Source organism: Monodelphis domestica, chromosome 4, assembly GCF_027887165.1.
Source record: "Monodelphis domestica isolate mMonDom1 chromosome 4, mMonDom1.pri, whole genome shotgun sequence".
Taxonomy (NCBI): domain Eukaryota; kingdom Metazoa; phylum Chordata; class Mammalia; order Didelphimorphia; family Didelphidae; genus Monodelphis; species Monodelphis domestica.
The window spans coordinates 289,749,344-289,776,872 of record NC_077230.1 but is presented as its reverse complement, the minus strand read 5'-3'; the positions used below and the strand labels follow the sequence as shown (position 1 = coordinate 289,776,872).

General features: G+C 32.7%; 1 protein-coding gene across 5 annotated transcripts in view; it reads right to left on the bottom strand.

Moving 5' to 3' along the window:
- ZMYM2 (zinc finger MYM-type containing 2) overlaps positions 1–27,529 on the bottom strand; it is a 90,493-nt gene that overhangs the window by 18,654 nt on the left and 44,310 nt on the right. For all 5 annotated transcript variants that reach the window (XM_056794666.1, XM_016421843.2, XM_056794665.1 and 2 more), the window contains 7 exons: positions 25,575–25,646; positions 16,182–16,332; positions 14,380–14,495; positions 12,971–13,087; positions 8,725–8,875; positions 7,349–7,521; positions 1,113–1,278 (listed from right to left, as the gene is read on the bottom strand). In XM_056794666.1, the coding sequence (XP_056650644.1) occupies positions 1,113–1,278; positions 7,349–7,521; positions 8,725–8,875; positions 12,971–13,087; positions 14,380–14,495; positions 16,182–16,332; positions 25,575–25,646 (946 nt within the window). The remainder of the gene's footprint in view (positions 1–1,112; positions 1,279–7,348; positions 7,522–8,724; positions 8,876–12,970; positions 13,088–14,379; positions 14,496–16,181; positions 16,333–25,574; positions 25,647–27,529) is intronic.

Below are 27,529 nucleotides of genomic sequence, written 5' to 3'. Positions count from 1 at the left end.
AATATTAGGCAAAAATTTATTGAGAAAATATTCTAGAGCTAATGTTAGTTGACTGAATTATAAAAGGAAAAATCATCTTGTCTTAGCAAAAATGGGTTATTCTTTTTAGAATTGAGTATTCCATATACAAGACAGCATCAGGTGTTTCTAAATTAATTTTAAAATGCAGAAATACAGCAAATAAAAAATATTTTTTAAAAATTTACTTCTTTTGATAAGTTAATTTCAAAGCAATTTTTACTCAGATTCTTTCTGAGTAAATAATTCTCTCTAATACAAAATGCCCTAAGATTTTAAAACAAGACTATAAGATAACAAGGTATATAAACAAGTGGTAAAGTGGATTGATTTCTAGACATTAAATCAGGAAAACCTGAGTTCAAATTCAGTCAAATATTTACTAGCTTTGTGATCCTAGGCACGTCACTTAATGTTTGCCTCAGTTTCTTCATCTGTAAAATGGTTAGAATAAATATACCTAACTTCCAGGACTGTGAGGTTCAAATAAGCTATTTGCAAAAAGCATTAAAGAAGCTTAAACCACCATATAAATGCTAGTTGTTATTTTTGACAATTAGCCAATTTAAATTAACACTAACATTTATAAGAATACCTACTAATTTTCCTCTTACTTCATATATACATGGATTTAGAGATGTTTTGTCTTCTTTATGTTATTTAATTCTTTAGGGCTGATAAAATTAGGCAGAACTTAATCATAAAATATAAACAACACAAAGTTCGGTAATACCTACAAGCTTATTAAAAGTTCTTCAAAAACTGTATTTTAACTTTAGGCTGTAGATGAAAATATTCAGTTAATACATCTGGAAATAGTTTAAGAATTTTCATATTTTGTACTTTTCATTGATACTTGATTTCAGGTAACAATGCTTGCTAAAATGTCAAAAAATCTTCAACCACCCCTCAAAGTAGAAATAAATTATTTGCTGACAAAAATAGATCCTTCCATTTCTACATTCCCTGATTTAAATCTAAATTTTCTCCTTAAAAATCTCTCAGCAATGAGATTCTAAGTATATAATTTTGAAATAGGAGAAACTAAGAACTTTGCAGAAATTTCTCAAGATACTACATGAAGCATTACATACCATAATGTAAGTTTTCAGGTCCTTTTTGGGTTGCCATGTTAGGTTCATTTTGCTGACAGTAGAAGCGCAATAGGCAGTGCTGATCACAGAAATGCTTCATTTCCCCACGCCACTGCACACGTTCTTTAAGAGTTCCTTGTGATTTACAACAGTCACACCTTGCAGCCTTAATATAAAAGGAAAGTTTCAGATATTTTAAATAAGAGGTCTTTCAAAGAAAAATGCAATACACATAGGCAAATTAAAATATTTCTTCATCAACAATTTTGAAATTCAAATCCAAATAAGATTTTTACAAATGAAATCTATTAAAGAAAAAAATCATACTTCAATTTATCCTACACACATGTAATTTTAGTCTAAAAAAATATTTTTTTTTGGCTATTTAGTCAGATTTTAGCTATAACAGTCAGAAAGATCAAAACCCATGTAAACAAAGTATTGAACTTTTGAGTTTTGATAATCTAAAGTTATACATCAATATCAAGCTATATGGAAGTATAGTTTTAAGTTGCAGGTTAATGCAAAACTGCAAAGTGGCATGCAGATACACCAGTCAAAACCCATTTTTAAAAAAAGCAATAAAATGAAAATTGTTTACAATAAGAGATTTCCTTTCCAAGCCTCAACAGAATTTGAGTAAAAATAATATGTATATATAAGGATTTTAACAATCCTTCAAATTACTGTGAAAGTCTTTGAATTGAAATACACCATTACAAGAAACAGAGGCAACTATTTGCATTAAACTATAATAGCATTAATTAATGCTTTGAGGTTAAATTTTTTAAAATAGCAAATCATTTTTAAAAGGACAACTTATACCCTCAACATTAGCTATGTTCCACTGTATAATTTCCAGAAAGAGGATAATCTATGAAAACAAGAAAATTCCCATGCCATTAAAAACAGTAATTATTTAAAATAAAACTACTAAGGGATTTTAAAAGTTTTTAGCCTACCCATGCCCATTTTCTCCAACCTTTGTGTATTTTCACTATCCTATATTTGTACAAGATAAAGGTTGAATTTCATTAGGTCCTGTCAAATGTTCCTGAAGTAATTTCTTACAAATATAAATTGCTATACAATTTTTTTAAATCGCTAAAGTGCAGAAATGATTGAATAAATGGAAGTTATCTGAACTCGTACTTTAAAATTTTTGTTAAGGTAATCCTGTCAATGATTTTCCCTCATGACAACAAAAAATTTTTAAAAACGGGTATTTGGTTTCTCTTAATAATTTAATCTATAAGAGCAAAGCTACTACTTCAAAATGCTTATTCAAGAATGTGGACTGGTATGTTCTTATAAGTTTTATATAAAGAGACATACCCAAAGATTAGAACAGAAGATTTTTTTTTTTCTCCAGGACAGGTTTTTCCCCTACTAAATAAAGGTTGAATAAATGATTCTCAGTATCAATTATGAATACCAGTGGTGACAATGTCACTTATTTCTGAGACTAGAATTCTACAGCTACCTAGGACTCTATAATAGCCTGCATTTAAAGAAAATTCTTCTCTGCATGTTTATTATTACTGATCTGATTATATCTATAACTATGTCCTCTTAACTTAGAAAGATGTATTTCCACATATTTTATTCTCTATAAGCATTACTCATTCAATATCCTAAAGACCTACAAGTAATTTCCACATCACTATTTGGCTCCAAGTACTGTCATTTAAATTAACAATCTAGAGGTCAGGTTTGACTAATTCTAATTATAGAATGAGAATATTGAGAAAACCACAATCCTTTATTTTATAATTACTGATTTCCATAATTTGCACAGAGAATTTAGTGGTAAGAAAAACATAATATCCTAAAATAATATCCAGTTGCAGACATGCAACTTCAGAGATCTCCAAAGAGCAATTACCATTGCAATACTATTTTCCCCCCACATACTCCCACCACTACTTAATATTTGAGGCTTTTTGTTTTGTTTTTGAACAGAAGTATTTTGCTAAACATTAAACGTGTAGTAAAGGGCAAATTTGGCTCAGAACTTAGTTTTAATAAGTTCAGTTGTATTCCAAAGACAAGTGATTTTTTAAAGATACCTTTTGAAAAATTCAGTGTCCCATACACCCCCCAATTTTTAATCACAGAGAGGGTGATTGTATTTCATGAATTAACACAAATTACCTACAAAACACTTCATTTTTCAAGGCAAATGGGGATTAGTGATCCCTGGTCAGGGAACATTTTGGAAAAAAATAATTACACTAGACTTAAATCCAACCAAAATGTAACCGAACAATCTACTAGGAAATATTTTTTAAATTTTTGACTATTTGCTCTGGGTTCACTCTGGTGTCCAACCATCACTTTTAATGACTTTCATCATTCCAGCAAAATGAGAAATTGTTATTATATGACTGTCCTCAACTATTGGATAAACCTTGCCTGCTTAGTGCTTAGGGGTAGACAAAATAGAAACTTAGAGATAGATTATAATTTTAAAAGAAACTTAAAAGACCATTTTCCTGTCCACTGAAGGAATCCTTTAAGGTACATCTCTAGATTGCTGTTGATCCAGCTTCAGCTTAAATATGTCCAGTGACTGGGAACTCACTACACCAAAAGGTAGTTCATTCCAAAGTTGAACAAAACCAAAATTCATATCTTCTTCTTTATATATTCTCAGGATATTGAGTTCTAACCTCCCAATTCTGAAATTTATAGTAACAATCAAATACCAATTTGAAATTGTCTGAGAAGGTGGTGGGAGAAGGGGCAGGGAAGGAGAGTTAAAATTTAAAAGTTATAAAAAGATTTTTATCAATTTCATTAGGAATTTTCAAATTATTCTTTTGATGAATAAAGCATACTTAGCAACCAAAAATATGTGGCTATCAAAATGCTTAAATTTGCACATTGCCAAAGCACTGACAATGAAATATTTGTAGTTGAATGATTACATATTTGTAAAATGGCTTTCAAGGTTAAAAATATAATAGCATATACCCAACATTTTCTAGAGATGAACAAACAGAAGTAAAAAAAGATATTTGCCATTTGAGATATTCTAGGAAAGCAACTTAAATACTTTTTTAAAGGGACCTGTATTAAAATTATTTTTTACATGTGATCAAAGGTCACACATGCTTTTTAGAACTGTCAGAAAGCTCCAAAGTGGCAGGAGCAGAAAAATTTCTATTAAAACTTAAGATGAGAGTCATCTTTCCAAACACATTTGGACTTTTAAGATTTTTTTAAAAACAGAAATTTGTATCCAAAGTCTTATACCACAAACATATATAAATTCTGTATATACTAGAAACAATTGTTTCAACCTCTTGGTTTAGAAAAGAACATGGGAGGGATAGAAGGATGGAGATAGTAAATAGAAAAAAATTCAAGATAAAAGCAAAAGGATCATCCACAATTAAATGTATGCCAAGACCCCGGGAAATATTTACTTTGGGAAAAAGTTGAACGATACTGCCTGTCCCTGCATGCATGTGAGTGAAGAAAAGGTCAATAAATTGGTTTCTACTATTTCTGTTTGAAAAATATCAATATACTTTTGATTCTACTCACAAACTTTTCAAGAGGACAAGATACCCAAATTTTAATCCTTAATATGTTGCAATAAATGACAGCAAAGATAGGACATGATACTAAGAAACTTGATAATTTAAAAATACATTATGATCAAGAGCTTAGAGGAAATGAATGTGAAAAATTTCAAAAGACTATTAAACAACTCCATCATCTGTGTCAAATATAATATTTTACCTTCTATATTTCTAAAACTTGACTACCAATTGGGATTTCTTTATGGTTTTGTCAGGACTGGATTGATTTTTATGATTAAGAGCAAATTCTCAAACCGAAATAAGATAAAAACTGTGGGTAATATCAAAGAGCTCAGCAAGAAAATTCCGTGGAAACCGTAACAAAAGAATTGGTTTACCCAATTTTACTAATTTTAAAAAAACACACGTAAAAAAAAGCTGAAAAGTGAAATATATATTTAAACTCGAAAATAATGAGCAAAAACAAAAACAAATCCCTCCTCCCAAAAAAATCTTTCTGTTCTATCTTAGCATAAAAATCTAAGAAAAATCATATTAAATCTACTTTAGATCAGTCAGCACCATTCTTTTATTAAGATACTATATTTTTTATTTTATTTTGCTGGTCCTTGTCAGAAAGATGACTTGTTATTTTACTTTTATGCCTCAGAAATCAATAATTACAAGTGTTTTTCCCTGAAATAAGATTACTACCTTGAAGGAAAAAAAAAATTCCAAAAAATGTTTTTAGAATAAAATGAGACAAGGAATACATAATAAATTTTTTGTTTAATAGATAGAAAACTGGCATTAAACATGACTAGAAAATTAACTGGCTATTTAACTTATTTTTAAATATTTTTGGAATAAATTGTTTTATTGAATTTCAAACATTGGACATTGCACGAAATAGAACATTAAATACAATTATTCTTTAAAACAAATAGTAAAACAACCAAATTACAACTTGTGGAATTAAGTTTGCATTGTTAATGACAAAGCATTTCTATTTGATTCTCAAGAAAAAAACATTTTTCTATTTCAATTATGAAATAATAATGAACAAAAGGTGAAATTCTTGAAAGAAAGCAATATACTACAAACAGGTACATTCATAAAGATGTGAGCAAATTACAAAATTCTGCAATTAATCTCTACCATCTTAAAATATATAAGGTTTAGTTTAGGTTCACAAAATGCCAAGAAGGCACCAAATTGTACAATAACTACAGGTCATCACAAGGAAATAATGTTAGTCTCTAGTATTAAATTGCATGATAAAGTCTGCATTAGTAGAAGGATACATTTTTCCAGTACAAAGCTATTATTTTAATTCATCTCACTCACCCAAAAGAAAAATGCTGAATGCAAAAATAATTTTTAAAAATTTAAATCAGGCATTAAATTCATTCAATGTTAACTGAAGCCAATAAAAGCAACCCTCAAAAAGAGTAAAACTCAAAAATTTCATTAAAATACAAGGAACAGATTAAAAGCAAAGCTCCAAACCCTTAGTTTTAAATGGGAGGCATGAATCGGCCTATATATTAGAGGACATTTTATTTCTCCACTGCCTGCCTATTCAATTTAGACCTAAACTTAGATCATTACCAAGCAAGAAAAAGCAATAATTTTTAGAATAACTTTTAACAAAATAAAATCTTTAACCTCAATTTTTTAACACATCTGACAATTCAGAAATTATATCTTTCTTAATGTACTGAATGGCACACATTTTTTTAAAAACTGAATTGCTGCTTTTCACCTAGAAAAGTTAGTAACTATATATTTAACTGAAGATCTTCTGGAGTCATTCCAAGATATCCTTCAAACCGTCATAGGTTAGTTCGATTTCAATGGCCAATCAATTTCATACATGAGAAATGCATAAATATTCATCAACATTTCAAACTCTTATTGTTTCTTTGGTAGCTCACAATTTTGTAAAGGTGGTGATGAATTCTGTCTTCTTATGCTTTAGAATTTGTATCCAAAACGTAGCTTTAGTTATTATGATGATTTTCCAAGTTGCTGGCACAGGAACTAGTAAATATTTTCTCCAGGGTAATATTGGACTACCTGAGTCCAATTTTAACACTCTCTCCTTTCTACAAAATAACCAACGCTATGCATAATGGACCAAAATTAATGAACCTTCCTGAATATTAATTAAAAAGTAAAATAACTGGATTAGGGCTCCAAAAGAAATGCCTTTGGTCTCTTGTTAGTCCATTGGATCCTTTCACCTTGAAAACACTGAAAAAAACAAAGTCTCCAAAGTTCACAATTAAATCTAGTAGTAGACCATGATGGCCAAAAAATAAAATAAAATAAAAATCTAAAATGCATCATTTGTTCAAAGCAATAATTGCCTATTAATATTTTGAATATTTGCAAATAGCTGTCAAAAATAGCTTTTATTAGTTAAAACAAACATTAGAAAAATAATGTGATTTATAAAACTGAATTTCTATTCTATTAAAACTATGCAAATGTTTCACAAGAAAAATAGTACTTCAGGTTACAAACATCAACTGAAATGATAAAAATTTCTTGCAGCATGGCAGAAACTAGTCTAAATAAATTCTATGTACATTATATAGAATTATGAATTGTAACATTTGAAATGAGGTACTCAAATGCAGCTCGTTCTTAGAAACTGGTTAGAGTAGCTGTAGAAGTTATCTAATATTCTGAATTACTTGCCTTATAATACCAATCTTGAAATTTTTTACAGCACTCTTCACTGCAGAAATCTCTCACCACACCATCAAGTTCTTTAGTTGCTCCCTTTTTACAAAGCTGGGAACAATAATTGCAAGTAACACATCTCAATCCTAAACGTCTTGCAAAATCTTGTTTATAAAGTAGTTTGCAGCCTGAAAGAGATACCAGTATTTGTTAATAAAATAAACATTTTGCCTTTAAAAAAGTTCTTACAAATACACACACACAAAATGCCATTTATTTTTTTTAAGAGAAATAAGAAGAAGAAGAAGAATGAAGGGAAATGTATTAGAATAGGATTCTAATAATTTTTATAAAGTGCTAATTTTAAAATCTTACAATGTGAAAATAAGACCAAATAAAAAGTATGCTCTAAAGACTCTACAAAATTACTAAATTGCCTGTAATACATAATGAGGTTTTAATTAAGCAAAATCCTAAGGAAGGAGAGTATTATATTTAGCTGCCCATTGCTATTTTCTCTTTCCCTGTTTGCTATCTGATGAATAATGCCATAAAGAAAACTCCTAAATTATCTCCTAAAGAAGACTTTCCTTTTCCTACTTCTGAGATTTGGACCATTCCAGAAGACAGCCTGTGTTATCACACTTATACTAAATGATTTTTCTCTAATAGATTTACAAAATAATGGTGGCTTTAAACCAAAGTCCATAAACTTGAGTTTTAAATTACTCAGTAACTACATTTCAAATAACTGGTTTTCTTTGTGAACCTAAGTATGGTGTTTTACACATTTAAAAAAATTATTTTAAAAAAGGATTCATAGATTTCTTAACATTGACAAAGAAATCTATGACATAATAGAAAGCAAAGAACCACTGCTAAGAGTTTTTTCGGTATAATCTATTTAGCAAAATCTTTTATAAGTATAGTCTTAAATTTTTTTAATCAATAAGACTAAACTATAGCATACTAAAGGGGATCACCAATAATTTTTACCTAAATAAATCAACCACACGGTACCTTGAACAAGAGCAGACAATGAACATTTTATGATATATTAAATATTAAAGAAAGCATAATCATCTATTTCTACCCAATAGGACTTCATTAATTTATTAATTTTTATTAAATTCTGAAAAATTACAATTCAATTCTCTCTTCTAAAGTCAAACATTTATAAGTGACCTCAATTGTATAATTTCCTAGAAAAGATGGAAAAGTCTGATAATACACATTTCATAGACAAGAAAACTAAGTTCGAAATCTATGAAACTGCCTTACAAAAGCTATTGGTGCGCAAAAGACAAAAATTACTTTTTTTCATTGGTCTGCTTAAAAATGGCATAAAAATTACCAAAAAAATTTATATACAAGTTTACAAAAGTACTTACCTTCACTACAGAATGGCCTCTTTACTCCAGAAAAATTTACTGTTTCATGCAAGGTCTTCTCCTCTTGGCAGTATTCACAATATGTAACAATGCAATGCAACTTTTTATAGTCATCTGAACATGTTTTGCTGCAGAACTGATATACTTTGTTCTAAACACAATAAAGCAAGAACAAATTTAAATGCCAAGTGAACATTATAGCAACAATATTATTTAATTTAGCTAAAAAAATCAGGGATCTAGAACGCATTAAAAAACAAAATGTTCTGACTGAAGTGGGGGCACATATATGGACCATAAATTCCAGGTACCTAATTTAGCTCTTTTCACAGGTAAATCAGGTATTGTGCTCCAAAATGCTGACTCCTGCTGCCTTCAAATTAGAAAACTGAAACAAAGAAGACAGAAATCTGGCTTTGCTAACAACATGAAGTGGGAACAAAGCAGATGTATTAAAGTAGCTTAATAGGAAAAGTTCACAAGTATATAGTACTGTAAGGCTTACAAGTACTGTTGTCACAATTCTATGAGAGATAATGCAAGTATTGAAACCACTGCTAACAGGTTTAGAATGGATACATGATTAGCTCATGATCACACATCTAGTTAAGTGTTGGAAACATAACTAAAACAAATTAATTCCAGTGTCTCTGAAGACCATTTTCATTTTTGTCAACTACCTCAAAAATTTTCATTTCTTCTCTGGGATTATCAGAATTTCTGAAAAGTAATATATTCACATTATACCTTCAAACTGCTACTTAAAATTTTCCCACTTAAGTTACTTGAAGATTTAAGTTCAGGTACCAACTCACTTATACACAATTAAGCAGCATATCCTCCTTCTGTGTTTTACCTACTGCATGCTTGGCATATGCCCTCCAACCCAGTAAAATTTAAGTCACTTGAGAGCATCAATCATGGAATTTTCATCTTTATGTTTGTACCACAGTCCTTATGGAATTTTAGGAGTGGTTTAAATTATTCATTTTATCAATTTGAGAAACTTTCCTTGTATCGGGTCCTTCTACTGATATGTGTCAGAATTTCATCTGATGTAGTTACCTGGGACAATGAAAGGTTAAGTAACATAATGTCTCATGTCTTAAAAGCCAGTAACATATCAGAAGCAGGATATGGAATCTGGGCTTCCATAACAGGTTGGCCCAAAGTATTATATAGTCTCCTTTCAGGTTCCTAATAACTTATATTAAATCAAATTGAAAACACTCATACCCTTTTCAAAAGCAAAACTAAGGCTAATCAGTGGTGGCAGGACTTCTATCACTTAATTTCTAATAGTGGAAATAGCTGAAAAGCTTTAAAAATGACAAAATGGCATGCTGAATTAATCCTACAAAACTGAGTAAGTACTCTTCTCCCAAAATTATAGAGTGCAGGTGCTACTGAAATAATTAAATATGCAGCCTAACAGTTTCATTAGAGTGAGATGCTGGAAAGCAGAATTTTCACCACTTTCATGGAACAGGAACTTAAAATAAAGTACCTGAACTTGACAATTATGAGGTCGTGATTGAAATAAGACTAACTGCCATAAATTGGATGACCTATGTGCCAAATACCGAAAAATACACAATGTAAAAGAATACAAAGGTAGTATTAATTAAACCAGATAGAAATTGAAATGTCATCAGCCTTCTTAGATGCAAAAAAAAAAAACCTACTTAAAAAGTATTTCAACTACTTAACTCCCACCAAAAATTCATTTTCTCCCACTCCTTGTGAAAATAGTTGTGCAATGGGATGTTATGAGTAATAACTAGAAGACTAATCTATGCCACTCACTGTGCAATTAGAATCTATTACCATAAAAACTACAATTCCCAGTACCCTACTCTCCTCACATTACCTGCTGACACATGGAAGATATAAATTTGGTATAGCCCCCACCTCTTGCTCTCTTGTCTTCCTGTCAGGGCTTTGGTGGAGCAGGCTTTTCTTTTTTTTAAAACCATACCATCCTTCTTGCAATCAACACTGTGCATTGGTTCCAAGGTAGAAGAGTGGTAAAGGCTAGGCAATGGGTGTTAAGTGACTTGCCCAGGGTCACACACCTGGGAAGTATCTGAGACCACATTTGAATCTAGGAGCACCTCCTGTCTTTAGGTCTGGCTCTCAATCTACTGAGCTACCCAGCTGCCCCCTAGCGTGAGCGTTTTAAACAGGCAAGGAGAACTTAGTCACAATCTTAATTTTATTAAATAATTAGATTTTTTAAAACTCCTATTTCCTTTTTATTCCTTCTTGATTATTAATAAACTTTATAAAATACTTAGTTGATGGATATTAATTTAAATCTTACACCACTAAAAAAATATTAAATCTTTCTTTTGCTTGATCACTCTCTTGGACACCAGTTCCCAAAGATAATCATTGAAAAACACATCCAGTAGAGGCGCCTTGGGGTTTTTTTTTATCCTAAGTAGAAAATTAGGAGCAATTGGGATAGAAAATTTTAAAAAGATGCTGGAATTGGAATAAGGAAGACCCAAGTTTAAATTCTGTCATAGAAATTTATTAGCTGTATAATGATGACTCCTACTTCCCAGAGTGCTTTTCGGGACCAAATGGGAAATCATAAGCAAAGTGCTTTGAAAACTTTAAAATGCCTTAAAAAGGATGGTTATTGAGAGACAACTAGGTGGCACAGCAGATAAGAGTTCCAAGGGTAGAATCAGGAAATATGAATGCAAATACAGCCTTAGACTCTTACAACCAGCATGAACCTGGTTAAATGACTGGACCTGCCTGTCTAAGTTTTTAAAAGCACCTAATTCAAGGACTGACATGTTATTTTTAAAAAATGCTTAGGACAATGTGTAACATAGTCCGGACTATACAAATGTTTGTTTATTTCTCTTCCTTAATTTTTATTGTTTCTTGTTTCAAAACTATCAAACAAGTGTTCTTACTGGAGTTCTAACTACAAAGCCAATAAATTCATCTTGCAAAACCAGCATCAAGTAGAGGCATTCATAATTCATAATTTCCCAAAGGTTAAATACTAAACAGTGTGTAAGTTTTTAGAATTGAAAAGGAACCTTAGAAAGATCATCTAGTGAAAACCCACCTAAGGAGAAACAATAGTCTGAATGCAGATTGAGAAACATTTTTTATTTTATTTGGAGTTTTTTTCCAGTTTAAAAAAAAAAAGCATGACCAATATGGAAATATGTTTTGTATGATTTCCCATATACTCTATAACAAATTACTTACCATCTCAGGGACAAGGAAGAGAAGGGACAGAGAGAATTTGGAACTCAAAATTTTGGAGAATTGAAGTTTAAAATTATTTTTACATGTAATTGGGAAAAATAAAATATTCAGAGATGAAAAAGAAGGAACATCTCGGCCAATATCTTTGTATTTTGGCTGAGAAAATAGAACCAAAGAAAAGAACAATGTCAAGAAGAGTGATTTGCCAAAAGATATTGATGTTTTGGTTCAACAGCTATTCATAATGACTGTTGCAATACAAGTTAAGGCATTTATACTTTAAAGAAACAACAAACTAAATTATATTTTTTTAAAAATGGAAAAACAGCTAGGTACAAAATATCCCTTAAAATTCAATCATAACAAGAAAAAACTCCCAAAGAAGAAATACATTTTAACAATCTAAAGAAATGGTAGATCAGAAAAATGGAAAATGCAAAAGCAGGGAAAAGACTTTATCAATCGGGGTTACTGGACAAAAAGCAATATGTAACATTAGGTAACTAATCTTTTAAACAAAATTATTTTTTTTTAAATATAGTACAACAAAGTTAGCAAAAGATTTTAATAAATACAATCGCTTATAAAAATAAAAAAAAAAGAAATTTCTGGGGAAAGAATATTTTTGCAATAAATACATATACAATATGAAAAGCCTAAACAAACCAATATTAATGTGAAATGTGTTTGGTTTTGAGTGGTCACATTTACTCCACTGATTGAATTTTCCCACAATTTTAGGGAGAAAATTTCAACAAACTATTATGAAGCACTTATGTGCTAGTTAATCACATTGCAAGCATTATATCTGTTAGCTATTCATTAATACTTTTAATACTGAATTAAAGAATTGAGAAAACTAAATAGAAGACAGTATAAGTGTAGACATTTAATTCATAATTGAGTCAAATACTGAAGTAATTTGGAAAAAGAAAGCTAAATCCATGTACCTATAGAATTGGTCATTCTATATTATAAGTTTAACTCAATAACAACAACAAAAACTTGCCTCCCATTCCAGAATCTCAGGTTTGGAACAAAAGGAATTTTTGCAATAACTGCACTTCAACTGAATATCACTTGGTGCTGCAAACTGACCGTTTGGGGATGATTGCATACTAAGAGTCTGAAACACAAATGTAATACAAATAATTAGTATATTTTAATTGCTTATTAAAATGTCATGAAATTTATACATCAAAAAATTAACACTGAAAAGATAACATTTTTGCATTCTTAATTAGAGAAATAATAATAATTCAAAAACAAAAAAGTAGTTCAAAGTTGAAAAAGAAAGTCTATAATTCCCTCATCACAAACATTCAGGAACTAAAGTACAGAATTTTACATAATTTTTCTGAATTAACTGAATTAAGCCAGGTCCAGCAGAGATAGAACTAAAAGCTGGGGCCAGACTCTTCATTACACCAATATATCCATTCGTCTCCCTTTCAATCAGAAAATGCTTATTTAAAAGACAATTTTATGGCCTCAGTCACTTCCTCTGTGTGTGGCTCTGGGAAAAGTCACTTAATTCTCACTGCCTAGCCCTTAATCTTCTTCTTTAAGAAGGGCTTTTAAAAATTAAATGGCAATTTTTAATTTTATATACACTAGAATTTTATTTATGATTAATCATTATTATACTCAAAACAAAAAACATAATCTGAAGCTAAGTTTTGGCATAAGATAAGGATAGAGTTTTAGTCTAATACAAAGTGGAGTCAATAACACTTCAACTATGAGCTTATTACCACATCATGAACTTTTTGAGATCAAGAGCAACAAATTACCAATCCCAAGATTTATCATACTGGGATGACAATCAAGTTGGAGAGTAAAAAGTCTGAACACTTAAGGAAAATCAAGCCATGGCAAATTTAGAACTCTATAATAAACTAAATTATGACTGTAATTGCTAGATGAGATCAATTCTTTTGGTAGGACACAGTTAATAAATTCCAAATATATATAATTTTTATTGTATTTCATCACTACAATGACACAGGTTTAAAAAAACAAGATAATGTATTGCCTGGCTCAAATTTCATGTGCTACATTAAACTACTAACAGCAATAATATTTATTATACAACAGGTGTGCAAAAAAGTAAAATTTTTATCATCCAACTTAAGAGAACATGGCTAAAAAGTACAAAATACAAAAAAAAAATTTACACCAAAAACATTTGAAATACTTTAGCACATTTCCCCCCAAAACAGGAATATATTTTTATCTGTACTTTCAAGTTAAGTGTACCAAGGCCAAGTAAATGAGAAGTATAGACAACATGGAGTTGCCATATATCATTACCTTACTACAATATAGGAAAGCTGAATTAAGAGTCAAAAAACTGCTGGCACAAAAATAACATTTAGCATGTGTGTATGGATAAAAATATGTAAAAAAATGTCAAACCTGAAATTTAGCTACACAACTGGAATTGCAAAAGTTGTACAGTTTTCCATCAGGCATTGTGGCTTGATACTGAGGTAAAGAATTTCGCTTACAAAAGTGACAAATGATTCCCACACCTGAGAAAGAAAGGGTTCATATATGATTTCCTTGCAAACTAAGTGAAAAAATAAAGTAATTATAATGACTAAAAATTAACGCATCTAATTAATACCTCAAGATTTCTAAAGGGCATTCCTCATAAAAACACAGAGGTAGTTAGTACAAAGCATTATTATCTCCATTTTAAAAATGAAAAAATAAATTCAAACAGGCTAATGGTTAAAGTCATAAAATTTCAGTGGGTGAGATTTGAATGAAGGTCTCACAATTCTACTCTTTCCTATCTTGATGACACAGTGATGCTAAGAAAATAAAATCTAAAGTACCTTAAAAATTAATAGTAAACATATTCTGACTAATGAAAAATAACTCTATCCACATCCAAAGAACTGTGGGAGTAGAAACGCAGAAGGAGGAACAACTGCCTGATCACATGGGTCGATAGGGATATGATTGGGGATGTAGAATCTAAATGATCACCCCAGTCCAAATAGTAATAGTATGGAAATAGGTCTTGATCAACGACACATGTAAAACCCAGTGGAACTGCTCATTGGCTACAGAAGCAGGGTGGGAAGAGGGGAAGGAAAGAACATGAATCATGTCATTATGGCAATTCTAAATTAAATCAACTCTTTTAAAAAAAGTAAATTCATTCTGATAATTATCTGATAATAAAAATTTTTTAAGAAACAACTATTATGTGGCCTATTTTTCACAAGATCAAGAGATAATAGTGATAACATGGAGCTGAAGGGACCTTTAAGAGAAAGCATTTATTCAATGTCCTTCATTTGATATAGATGAAAAAAAAAATGAAAAGGGATGACTTTTCCCATAGTCATAAAGCTATTAAGGCAGAATTTGAATGCAAGGTTCTCCTGCCTTCAATTCTTAATACAATACAACGCCGTCAATTAATTTGTAAGGCTAGTATCCTATATTTAACTTAGAAAACACAAGGGTAGATAAGATATAAGTAGTTCAATCTTTCCTAAATTTTAGAAAAACTGAAAGGGAAAAAGGTTTTAGATAATATGGATAAAGAAGAGGGAACATAGTATCACCAATATTTTGATAATCTGGAATGAGATCAATCTATGAAGGCTATTATTGAAAGGTTTGTAATTTCATTGGTAAAGATACTTGCAGAAACAGAGAGTTGCCTTAACTGGAGATTTCAATTTCCTATTACTATGGTGAAGAACCTCACTTAGTTATAAAATGTAGCCTCAAAGGCTAGATCTAAAATGAAAGCTCTGGTTTTGGCTGGTTCTATTGAGCTGTGAGGGCTCTGAATATACATTATATTGTCCAAGGAGAATTCAAGAACTTTTTTTCCCCAAAAGCCTTATCTTCCAACTTAGAATCAATAGTGTGTTATTGATTCCAAGGCAGGAATGGTAAGGGCTAGGCAATGGGAGTTAAGTGACTTGCCCAGGGTCACACAGCTGGGAAGCGTCTGAAGCCAGATTTGAACCTAGAACCTCCAGTCTCTAGGCCTGGCTCTCAATCCTTTGAGCCACCCATCTGCCCTACAAGAACTTTTTAAGATAGAATTTTTTTTTACTAGGGTATGAAATTAGTGTTTTCTTACTAAACTAATAATGTAACTAGGCTTAAAAATATCAAAAACTAAAGAAAGGACATGAAAGGGAGGGTGAAATGTAAATGAGGAAGAGGGTTAAATATCTTTAACTTACTTGGTGATTTTGCATATTTTGTCTTGTACGTGTTCATGCAAGCAGTTGAACAGTATGGTTCCATATATCCATTGGGACCTATACACTGAGTCATATCAAAAAACCGGCACTGAGTTCTACAACCAGTACAAGCTGTCAATTTGCCGTATTTCTAAAACATAAAACAAAAGGTGGCATATTATTTAAGGGGGGAAAAAAAGATTCAATTCAACTAAAAATTATTCTTGAAAAATTAAAGTCAGGATACATATTACTAAAAACTTCAACATTATGCAGTTACTTAAAGATAACAACTTCAAAAATATTACCTAAATCTCTCAAAAATAAAGTTTTCATCTCTATCAAAATTCATGACATATAATCTTAGATTAAAGGTAAAAGATTAGACAAGAATTCAAACAAAATTTGATATTATCTTTGGTTAACTGACAAAGAAATTAATTGTGGCAAATCAAAACAAGTAAAATTAAAGATCAATAGAAAAAGTTTGTAGAGGCTGTAATTCAATGTACACAAATAAAATGCATAATTTAAATTTTTACCAATTACATGTAATAAATTTTCTGAAATTACATGATTCAAATTGACTCACTTCCCTCCCTCAGCTCAGAGTTGGCAAGAAATTTGATCTGAGTTTTATGCATATATATAAAAAATCATGCAAAACATGTAAAATATATAATTTTATATAATTGCATTCAAGGTCAAACTCCAGAAAACATAAACCCTAGATTTAACTCCACATAATTTTTAAAGGAAAATTTCTTACTTTTGAAAGATTGCAATGCAACCTATAGACAGAAGCAATAAGAGCTGCACTGTTTCCAAGATATATTGAAATTGATACTAATTTATAAGAATAATAGTTGTTCAAACTAATCTATGTTTGAAATAGAAATGTTTGAAAATAATCTATGCTTGAAGGCAATTCTCAATGGAAGAAATCCAATTCATCAATAAACCAAATGCTGAAAATCAGTAACATAAAACAAATTGAAGCAACTCTAAGGTTCTCTCTCACACCCTTTAGAGTAGAGCAAGGATGGAAGTGTTGGAGGGGAAAACCAACAATACATGAATTAAAAAAAAAAAACAAAAAGAGGAACCATTTTAAAGTATACTTTTCATTGTAGAGTCAGTGAAGTGACAGTTAATAGTAGTTAAGCTGCTGAACAGACTGTTGGGTCTACAGTCAGGAAGACGTGTTCCAAACTGGTCTCAGATATTTACTAGCTGTAACTAGTCACTTAACTTTTGTTTTGACTCAGTATCCTCATCTATAAAAGGAATAATAATAGCCAACTACTTCCCAGGGTTGCTATAAGAATAAAAGTGAAAGCAGTGCTAAACACAATGTATGGCATATATACATATAGAGAGTAATTTATATAATAAGTTCTAGATAAATACTAGCTAATATTATTGGAACAAAGAATTAACAGATAACAGAAGTGGAGGGCACCTTACAGAATCCATCTATTGATGAAGCAGTAATTTATTCCAGACATTCTTAGAACTATGCCTCCACTCACTAAACTATGTACATCCTCTGACTCCATTAATCAGTCAACATTATACAAAAATTCCAAATCAGAAAAGGAAATGGATCTATGTGTGCACAAATATTATAGCAATTGGGGTTTGGCTTTTCTTGGGATAGTGCAAAGAACTAGAAACTAAGGAATCAGCCATCAATTAGGGAATGATTCAATGTTATATAAATTTAATAGATTATTCCACCATAAGGAAAATGCAAAGAAAAGAGAAAAACCTGGGAAAACTAGGATAAAATGATCCAGTTTCCACCTAAACCACCATGCCAAGAAAAATTAATTATGCCATTACAACCAAAGTTCTTTATTAAGTATTATTGTTCTTCAGTTGTGTCCAACTCTTCATGACAACCATTTGGAGTTTTCTTGGCAAAGGTGATGGGAGTAGTTTGCCACTTCCTGCTCCAATTCATTAAACAGATAAAAAAAAAACTAAAGCAAATGGAGTTTAATGAGTTGTGCAGGGTCACAAAGTCGATATCATTTTGTTTTGTTTTTGAAAAAGCAAAGTTTAACTACATGAAAACATAAGTAACGTCCCACACAGTACAGGCGGATGATGTATTTTCCTGCAAATGTGCTTGAAAAGTAGCTTCCAGAATAAGATGGTATTAAAAATTGGATTTATATTTCTTATGGTTTAATAAAATCATGGAAAGATTTAATTTAGAGCAATAGTGCCATGCAGACTATTTAATATATTTGCCCAGTGATCAATGAATTAAGAGTCAAATGAAATTATAGGAACAGTAAGCCAGATGACATGGTCTCATACAAATTTTGCCCTAGGATGAAATAAAAGAGTATAATTCTTATTAGATCATGTCTAAACTAAAAATCAAAGAATAGTTAATTATTAAAAGGAATCAAAGTTCTCAGGATGAAAATAAATTTAACTTCAGAACTGTGAGAGTTGGTGGAATGTGACCCATGACTTAAGTAAAAAAAAGATCATACTAAACTCATGCCTTCTATCTGACTGTTAAATAAACAGCCGGTGAATTAAATGGTAATGATTAGATAAAATTGGGCAAAGGCAGTATGGCAGTAAGGGCAATAACTCACATGAGTTCTCCAAAATATTCTTCAAACAACTTTAAAATAATGCCTTCAAACAAATTTTGTAGCAGAACCAACAAAAGAATGGAGTGTAACAATTTCCTAGCCCAAAACAACTTGGAAAGAAGGTCAAAGGAAGCCCTTTAAATTTTCTACAATAGTAGTAGTCTCTTGGTAACCGAGGATGATGACTGTCTTTGTGCGTTTTCATCTATGGTGTATAGATGAGTGTGCACAAAGACACTTGTGCGGTGAAGGAGATTTAAGTGGAAAAGTCGATGGCACAGAGACAGTCCCACTCTCTCGGCGTTGGAAGCCTGGGTCCAGTGGCACAAAAAGTCGTTACACCTGGAGACTTCCTCAGCTGCATTGGATGGCCGTGTTGTCTTTTGTGCTCCAACACGCCCTAAGCACTCCACAGTGCTTTGCTGCGTCGACATCTCAGCCGTTATTGGTTTCTTCCGTCTGTTCTGCCGAAGCAGAACATGCTGGGTGAGCAAAACCCTGGTTCACCAAGCATCGACGACCCGATGGCTACCCGCACAAGGTTTAGCCGGCTTGTCTTGTCGAAGCCGTTGCCCGGGGTGTGGCCGCTGCCACATGCTAGCAGCTACTGGGAGCCACAAGTGAGAGCTGGGTGTCAGGTGGAGGTCAGAGGCTGGAGAGCTGCCCTAGAAGGGCACGACAAGCCCTCCATACCAGAGATACTACCCCTCCCTGAGCACCCATACACCCCAATAGTCTCCCAATAAAATGGTGGCCCTATTCTTTGCCAAGGCCAACCCATTTAAATATGCTTTTGGCTTAACTTTCTCCTTAACTACCTAACTTGGCTTAACTTTCTCCTTAACTACCTAACTTCCTCAAACCACAGCAGACTACATCATCTTTTCCTCTATGATTCCTTCCCTGCTACCTAAACACATTGTGTCTCTTCTCTCAATTAGACTGTGAAATATATGAGGAAAAAAGAATGCTATTCTTTGTCTTGTATCTGCAGAGTCTAGCCTATGCTAGACTGGCACAAAATAGGTGTTTAATACTGGTTAATTGGTGAAGACAAGAACAAGTGGAATTACCTTCTACGCTAGAGCAAATCTGGTTGCTAAGGTAAAATTAAAGAAAATAATCACATTGCCTTAAAGTTCCTAATAGAAAAAAGTTTAGCCTATTTTGACTTATAACCAAAATCCAAGAATTTAAAAGTAGGATACTCATATCACACTTTCATCTTTCCCTAACCAATGAATTCCTTTTATCACTGTCTAAAGACATAAAATTCCACCATTGTAGGAAAACCAAAACCAAACCAATAACTTCCTCCTTCAGTCTATTGTCCTATATTGGATGTCCCCTTCACTGATAAATTCCTAGAACCCCAATATGTGGATTAATAATCCATCCCATCATTTTGACTACACACATACACCTCTTTTACAAATGAAACTCAACATTATATGCTGTCTGGAAGATTATATGCCAATGCCTACCCAAATCTCTTGCATTTATTTTCTTTAACCTGTTGATTAACTCTTTCATTTTTCAGGCCAGAATACATCCTTTACTGCTTCAACACTAGGTAACTCAGCACTTCCAACTCAAACCCAAAGACATCCTATCTGTGCTCTCACTCAAGTTCAATTTTCACCTCTATGAATTTGCATATCCATTCTAACTCTAAACCCCTCTCTCTACTTGTTAGCTATCTCCCAACTAGATGCTCTGTCAAAACAAAAAACTAAATGTGTCAAATGATTCCCATCATATTCCCCTCCAAAATATATCCCCTTTCTCTAAACTTCCCTATCTAGGAGGTAAGACCCATCACTGTGGTTCATCTGGAGCTTAGAAAGTAAGCAGAACATTCCATTTTTAAACAAAAGATTTCATACGAGGGTCAGCTACGGTGCTCAGTGGCATAGAGATGAGAGGGAGGCTCAAATCTGACCTCAAACACTTACTGTGTGGCCCTGGGCAAGTCACTTAAACCCAATTGTCTAACCCTTACCACTCTTCAGCCTTGGAATTGATACTTGGTATCATTTCTAAAATAGAAGGCATGGGTTGAAAATAAACAAGCAAAAAGTGATATATCCTTAAGATTGTTCCTTTGTATATCTGTGTTACAGTGGTTGTTGTATATGTTTCTTAACTTACCAAATAAAATGAAACTGCAATTCACTTAAGTTCTGAACCACAAGGAATCACTTATTTTCTAGTCCATCATCAAAGCAAAAAATAACCAAATCAATAAATATTATTAGGTGTAAAGTAAGTATCAGAATCATTAACAGCTAACATTTACATGCATTTCCTTAATACTCTTTATCTCATTTCATCCTCACTACAAATAACTCAATGAAATAAGTATTAAAATATCCTTGTTATTTAACTGACAAGGATACTCTGGTTCAGAGAGATTAAACAACTTAATAGTCACAACAATAAAAAGACAGTTATCAAACCCATGTACATCTTCCTGCCAAGTTTAATATCAACTAATTCTACATCATCTTCCTAACGAAAGCAGATAAAATTGAGAAAAATTATAAAACACAATTTTTATAGTATGTCCTTGTGTAGTCCAGTCAATGGACAGTCACAGAATGTTTTTAGATGCATAAAATAACTGGATAAAGGATCTTATAAACTTATAAATTTGAATCAGTTCCCTGTATCTTAGAAATGTCAATCCTCCCACCCAAAAACCTTAATCTTTGTGTACTTAGAAATTGTCCATTTCACCGGAGAAATTTTCTATCCTTTATCTGATTGTGATATTTTTGCATCTACCTACTGAAACCACAAGGAGTTTTTTCTTTGTTCCCTTATTTATATTATTTTGTCTGTGACATCTTTTATGCCTAATGATGCAAGACACAAGGCTATACACCTACTCTTTGACAGACGTGTTCCTGTTTTTACCAATAATTTTGTCAAAGGGTAAATTCTTACCAAAATAGCTGAAATCTTTGGGTATGTCAAACACTACACTTATGTTATTCATTTGCTTCAGGACTTTAAGTATCTAATCTGTTCCAAAGACTAGTCTTTATTTCTTAATAAGTAGCAGACTGTTATGATTACTGCTTTGTAAAAGTTTGAATATCTTAGTTAATGATATGCTCCCTGCTTTCACTTTTTCATAATTCCTTTAAAATGTTGGACCTTCAGTTTTCCCAAATACTTTGTTATTATATTGACAAATATACCTATACATGAGGAATTAATGTTTATATTACTTCGATCTGTGTCTATATAAACAGTGTTTTGTGTCTGTATCATAAAAATATAGTACTTTTGTGGGATTTGGAAAGAAGACTAACAAGTATTTTCTAGTTCCTGAAATTATTTTATATGAATTTTATCTTTCTACCTCTTCTTAATAGATTTTTATGGGAATTTACAGAAATGCCAATGAATTGGAGAATGGTTAAGTTATAGTGTATGAAGAAAACAAGCATTTATAAAGTACCTCCTATGTGCCAAGAACTGTGTTTTAGTGCATCTCTTTTGATCCTCACAACAACCCCAGGGTTAGGGTTACATCTGTGAATTTCAAAACTACTCAACCCTGTTCAAACCATTCTTTAGAGGATGGGACTTGGCTATTTCCTGATCAATAACAATAGAGATACTTGGAATGACAGAATCAGGTCTTGGAAACTACAATCTCCACCCTACTCAGGGTAACAGGATTTAGGAAGGGCTGCAGCAAAGCAAAGCTCAAGATTTAATTATTTGAGAATGTGGCCTTCAACAGACATGTGCAAAGGGGACAGACCTCTGGGAGGTCCTGGGTGAAGCTAGAGCCACCATTGGCACAGGTGAGACACAGGAAGTGAGGTAGAGGACAGCTGAGGAGTCTGGGGACTTCCTGTGTGGAGGAATGGAGGTTGTTGGTGCTTTGGGAGTGTAGGCACTCAGACTGTTTCTCCATTTTGGTCATGTGAGTGATAGGGACTGATGTCTTCTCTTTGCCTCGGCTATCCAAGGCCTTGGGTCTTATTCCTCTCTCTCTCTCCTCTCTCCCTCTCTCCCTCTCTCTCCCTCTCTCTCTCTCTCTCTCTCTCTCTCTCATACCTTTCTTCCTCCTGTTTGAAATTAAAAACTCCATAAAAGGCTGACTGCTGACTTGAGTTTTCATTTAGGAATTACATAGCTGAATTCCTTGGAGACCTTAAATTTATATCAGTCTTTTAATGTGATTTCCATCTCACACATCCCATTATTAGCCCCATTTTATAACTAATGAAATAGAGGTCGATTTTGGTTAAGTGACTTTCCTAGGGTTACAAAATGACTGAGGACAGGTTTGAAAGCAAATCCTCCTGACTTCAGGCCCAATTAGCAGCCTCTAAAGAATTCTTAGAATACTACAGTTCAATTAGGAATTCTGATAAATGGGTCAATTTTAAAGAAAATTAAGAAGAAATGCACTAGATAATAAATGAGCAGAATCAGAAACAAACAGCTTTGAACAAATGTTTGAATTTTAATTACTACAATAAACAGTTCTGATTACATAGGACTCATGATAAAGCATACCACCCAACTACTGTCATAAGAGTATATAATTTAAAATATATTTTGAGGGGAAATGGCCAATGTGGAAAGCTGTTTTAATTCACTATACATGTCTTTAACAGGAGATTTGGGACTTTTTCCCATCTTTCTTTCTCAATGACAAGGAAGAAGGTGAAATGCTGAAGTAGAAGGATAGAGTTTCACTAAATTAAAAAATTTTTATTAAAAAAAGTAAATGAGTAGAACAAAATTGTCCATAAATACAAATTTTTTACAATTTGATGAGAAAAAATTTTAATAAAAAATATTAAAAACATAAAAGTACAAAGGAAACCAATTACACTTAAATCCAAAGATTCCATGTTAAGAAGACCTGCTAATAACGTATTTTGGATGAAAGGTTATTTAGAATTTTATTTTATTAATACAAAAATTCAACTCAAATTTTATCACTTTCAAAGGGGAAAAATCTAATAATACATCAGATAGCTCACCTTACCACTCCTGTAGTGAGGGACTAGGAAGATAGGAAGCATCTTGGGCTAGCAAAGGAGAGGGTCAATCATTCAACAACAACAAAAAAATCAACTGACACTAGCTATCCACAAAGGGTAATGTGTTAAGCACTTTCCCTTCAGACATCAATTTGGACAAGGAATTTCAGATTGGGAATAAAAAGGTTTGCTTCTTTGAGCCTAAATATGAAAAATCTTCCATTAACATTGTGTAGCAACTTTCTAAACTTTGACAACTTGGGATGGTGTCTATACCAACTGTCTCTACTTCCTAACTAGACATTATATCAACTTCCTTCAGCATCCTAATAAAAGTACATTTGAAGAGAACAGGTAGGTAGCTCAGAAGACAGACAAAAGGTCATTTAAAAATCTGACCTCAGACACTTACAAGCTGAGTGACCCTAGGCAAGTCGATTAATCCCAACTGCCTAGCTCTTATTGCTTAACTGCTCTTCTGCTTTGCAACTGATAGTGGGAAAGATTCTCTACCACAAAATTTAATGGATATTTTGTTCCTCATATTGGCTCCTCTGCAATTTGACACTACTGAATACTCCCTTCCAAAGAACAGTTGCTCCATTACCTTCAAATATAGTTTGTATTCCTGGTTATCCATATTTTTAACATCCCTATTTTATGTCCTCATCTTTGGCCAAATGGCTGTAGTAGGGGTAAAACGAAGAGTTTCATCCTGCCCCCTCTTCCAGAATAGGAAGTCTCACCAATTCAACTTCTCTCTTGTAACAAAGCTAATTTTCCAATCTTTATCCCTAATTTCACTTTTAAGACCAAACTTATTCTTGAATATCAGTTGGTTTTTACCAGTCACTTGATGACTCTTTTCAACTGAATCATGCACCATTATCTCAACATGTCAAAATAACGCCTGGCATTTTTTCCCCTCCCAAACATGGTTCATTTTGTCATAATCTCTCAATAGCTTCTCCCATAAAGGTAACCCTGTAGCATATTTTAACCTTACTTCTTATTCCATTTATAAAATCAATCTATGAAATATGTTTCTAATACAACCAGCACTTCTATGGTCAAAATGTTACTACTCCGACACAGACTTTCATTATGAAAAACTAAATATCCCAATATAATCTTTCAGTACTCACCCATAATGCTAATGAAAGAATACTTTTACATATAACTATACCACCTACAAGGCTTCCCTATTAAAATGACTTTGACCTTTAGTCGAGTCCCTCTTAAAAACTAGTTAACATGGCCCATTCTATTCTCGAGGTAAACAGTCTACAGAATTACCTATAAACCCTCTAGTACCAGTAAGCATAAAATAAGAGCCAATTCTTTCTACTCTCTTCCTAGCTAAGTTCCTGAACAAATAAAAGTTCAGAAATGGCTCACAGTACTTGTTTCAAGCACCATGAAGTTCTAAATTTTTCATGCATTTTTCCTTAACCCCAGGTCTGACACAATATATTTCATTAATATGAAATGTGAAGGAATTTCAACTGAAAAAATACTGTACAATCATAATAACTAATTATAAGATAAAATAAGAGTTGAGAAATGTACTTCACTCTTTTCATTGGGGAGGTATGGCATAACAATGGTAAGACTCTGTAAATATTATAAATCTTACATGTTGGTTATTTTTGTATAGCTGTGTAACAACTAATGGCTTGCTGGAGAAAGAAATAAGGGTTTATCAAGAAATAACATTAAAAACATTTGAAAATTATTCAAGATAGTACCAGAAATCTTACCTCTGACTGCATCAGAAAGGAGTCCTGCATGTGTTCTCTAACCTCCTTCAAGAAGCTGGGGTGACTACCTACCTAAAAAAAAAAAATTTTTTTTTTAAGAAATTAGATTTGACCTGAAATTGGACCATTTCAATTCAGCCGATTCTTCTGTAATTAAAGAAAAAATAAAACTGGAACTAAAAGGTAATAAGGAAACAGAGCAGCTGAAACACAGCTAATTTTCAATATCTTAATTATCTTACTTTAATATCTCACCATCATACCCAACGACCAGTTACTATATGTTTAGAAAGTTCCAGCTTTAATTGTAATTATATCAATGATCATGATCATCAACACTATAGAGCAATGATGGCAAACCTCTTAAAGACTGAGTACCTGCCCCCCCTCCCCCCACTGAGACCAGGTGCCACACCCCACCTGTCCTTTATCCCAGAAAGGGAAGGGATAAAGTGCTCCTATTGTGTCAAGTTTTGCTTGAGGAATTATTCCTGGGTCATTGAAAGGGGATGAGAAAAATAGTTCTGGGATTCCAGCAGGATCTACCCGCCAGACTGACAGATCAGACATGTAGACAACTTCTTGCTGGGCAGTGACAAAGTTTACTGAGTTGGGGCACATACTTTATAGGGAAAATAACATAGGTTAAGAAATTAGGTAAGCCTTTTGCGAGAACTAAATGGTTAGTAATGATTTAAAAGATGGAAACAATGGATGTAGATTGCCTTAACAGCTCTAATCAGTGTCTTCTATATAATAATAAATCAGATAGTTCAACATGTCAGCATATCAATACTGTATGTTCTTCTCACAGAACTCCTGCATCAGTAATTTTTTTGGAAGGACACCTAGTATTTGGGGAGGGGTAAAAGTTTGCTTTTCTCATGCTGCTTTGCAATTCCTAGCTGATGGCTCTGATATTATTGGGGCTTACTCTCACTACTGGGGACAACTCCATTGGGCTGCTGGGAAGAGGAGCAAGTGAAGAATGGCCCAAGCACCCTGCTCCCCTCCAACTCTGTCTGCTGTCTATCTGTGAGCTCCCATCAAGTTACTGAACCTCAGAGGGGCAGATGTCATCATAAAAGGTGGAGATGGGGAAGGGAACAGTTCCAGTCAAGTCCCTCTGACCTTCTAGTAAAGAACTGGGGCGGGGGGGGGGGGGGGGGGAGCACCCCATGTTCACAGAGAGGGCTCTGCCTGCCATAGGTTCACCATTACTACCATAGAGTACTAAAATAAAGATAGCTGGGGAGCAGCTAGGTGACAAAGAAGACCACCAGGCCTGGAGTCAGGAGAACCTGAGTTGAAATCTGGCCTTTGACACAATAGCTATGTTACTCTAGACAAATCACATAAGTCCATTGACCTTGCCCTAGCCATTTTATCTTGATAGTTTTACTAGGACAGAAGATAATAAAAATATATAACAAATCAGGAGAATTGGGTTTTAGTTCTTCCACCAAATAGTTGTAAACAATACAAGTAAACCACCTAATAATTCAGAAGCTCTGCTATCAAGCTTTTCAAAGGAAATTATTTTGTTGTTGTTGAGTCATTCATTGTCAATAATGTCTCTTTGTGGCCTGGCCCCATTTGGGATCTTCTTGGCAAAGATTCTAGAGAAGTCATTTCTCCAAAGCAAAGAAAGCTAAGTGACTTGCCCAGAATCAAACATCTCAGATGGGTATGAGGCTGGATTTGAACTCAAGAAAAGGAATCTTTCTGACTATACACCTTGTACTCTATCCATTGTGTAACCTAGCTGCCAGAGGAAATCATAAGGTATTTTAAAGTTAAAGAAGTTTTTGGATTTAATTACATGATCTAGGATACTGTGTTCTACCTTGCTAGCATGGAAAATAAAGAATTACTGCACGTGTGGCTATGAATGCCTATTCCTATACTAACGGGTGTTAAGTATATTAGAAGGATTTGGTAACCATTATTTCTGA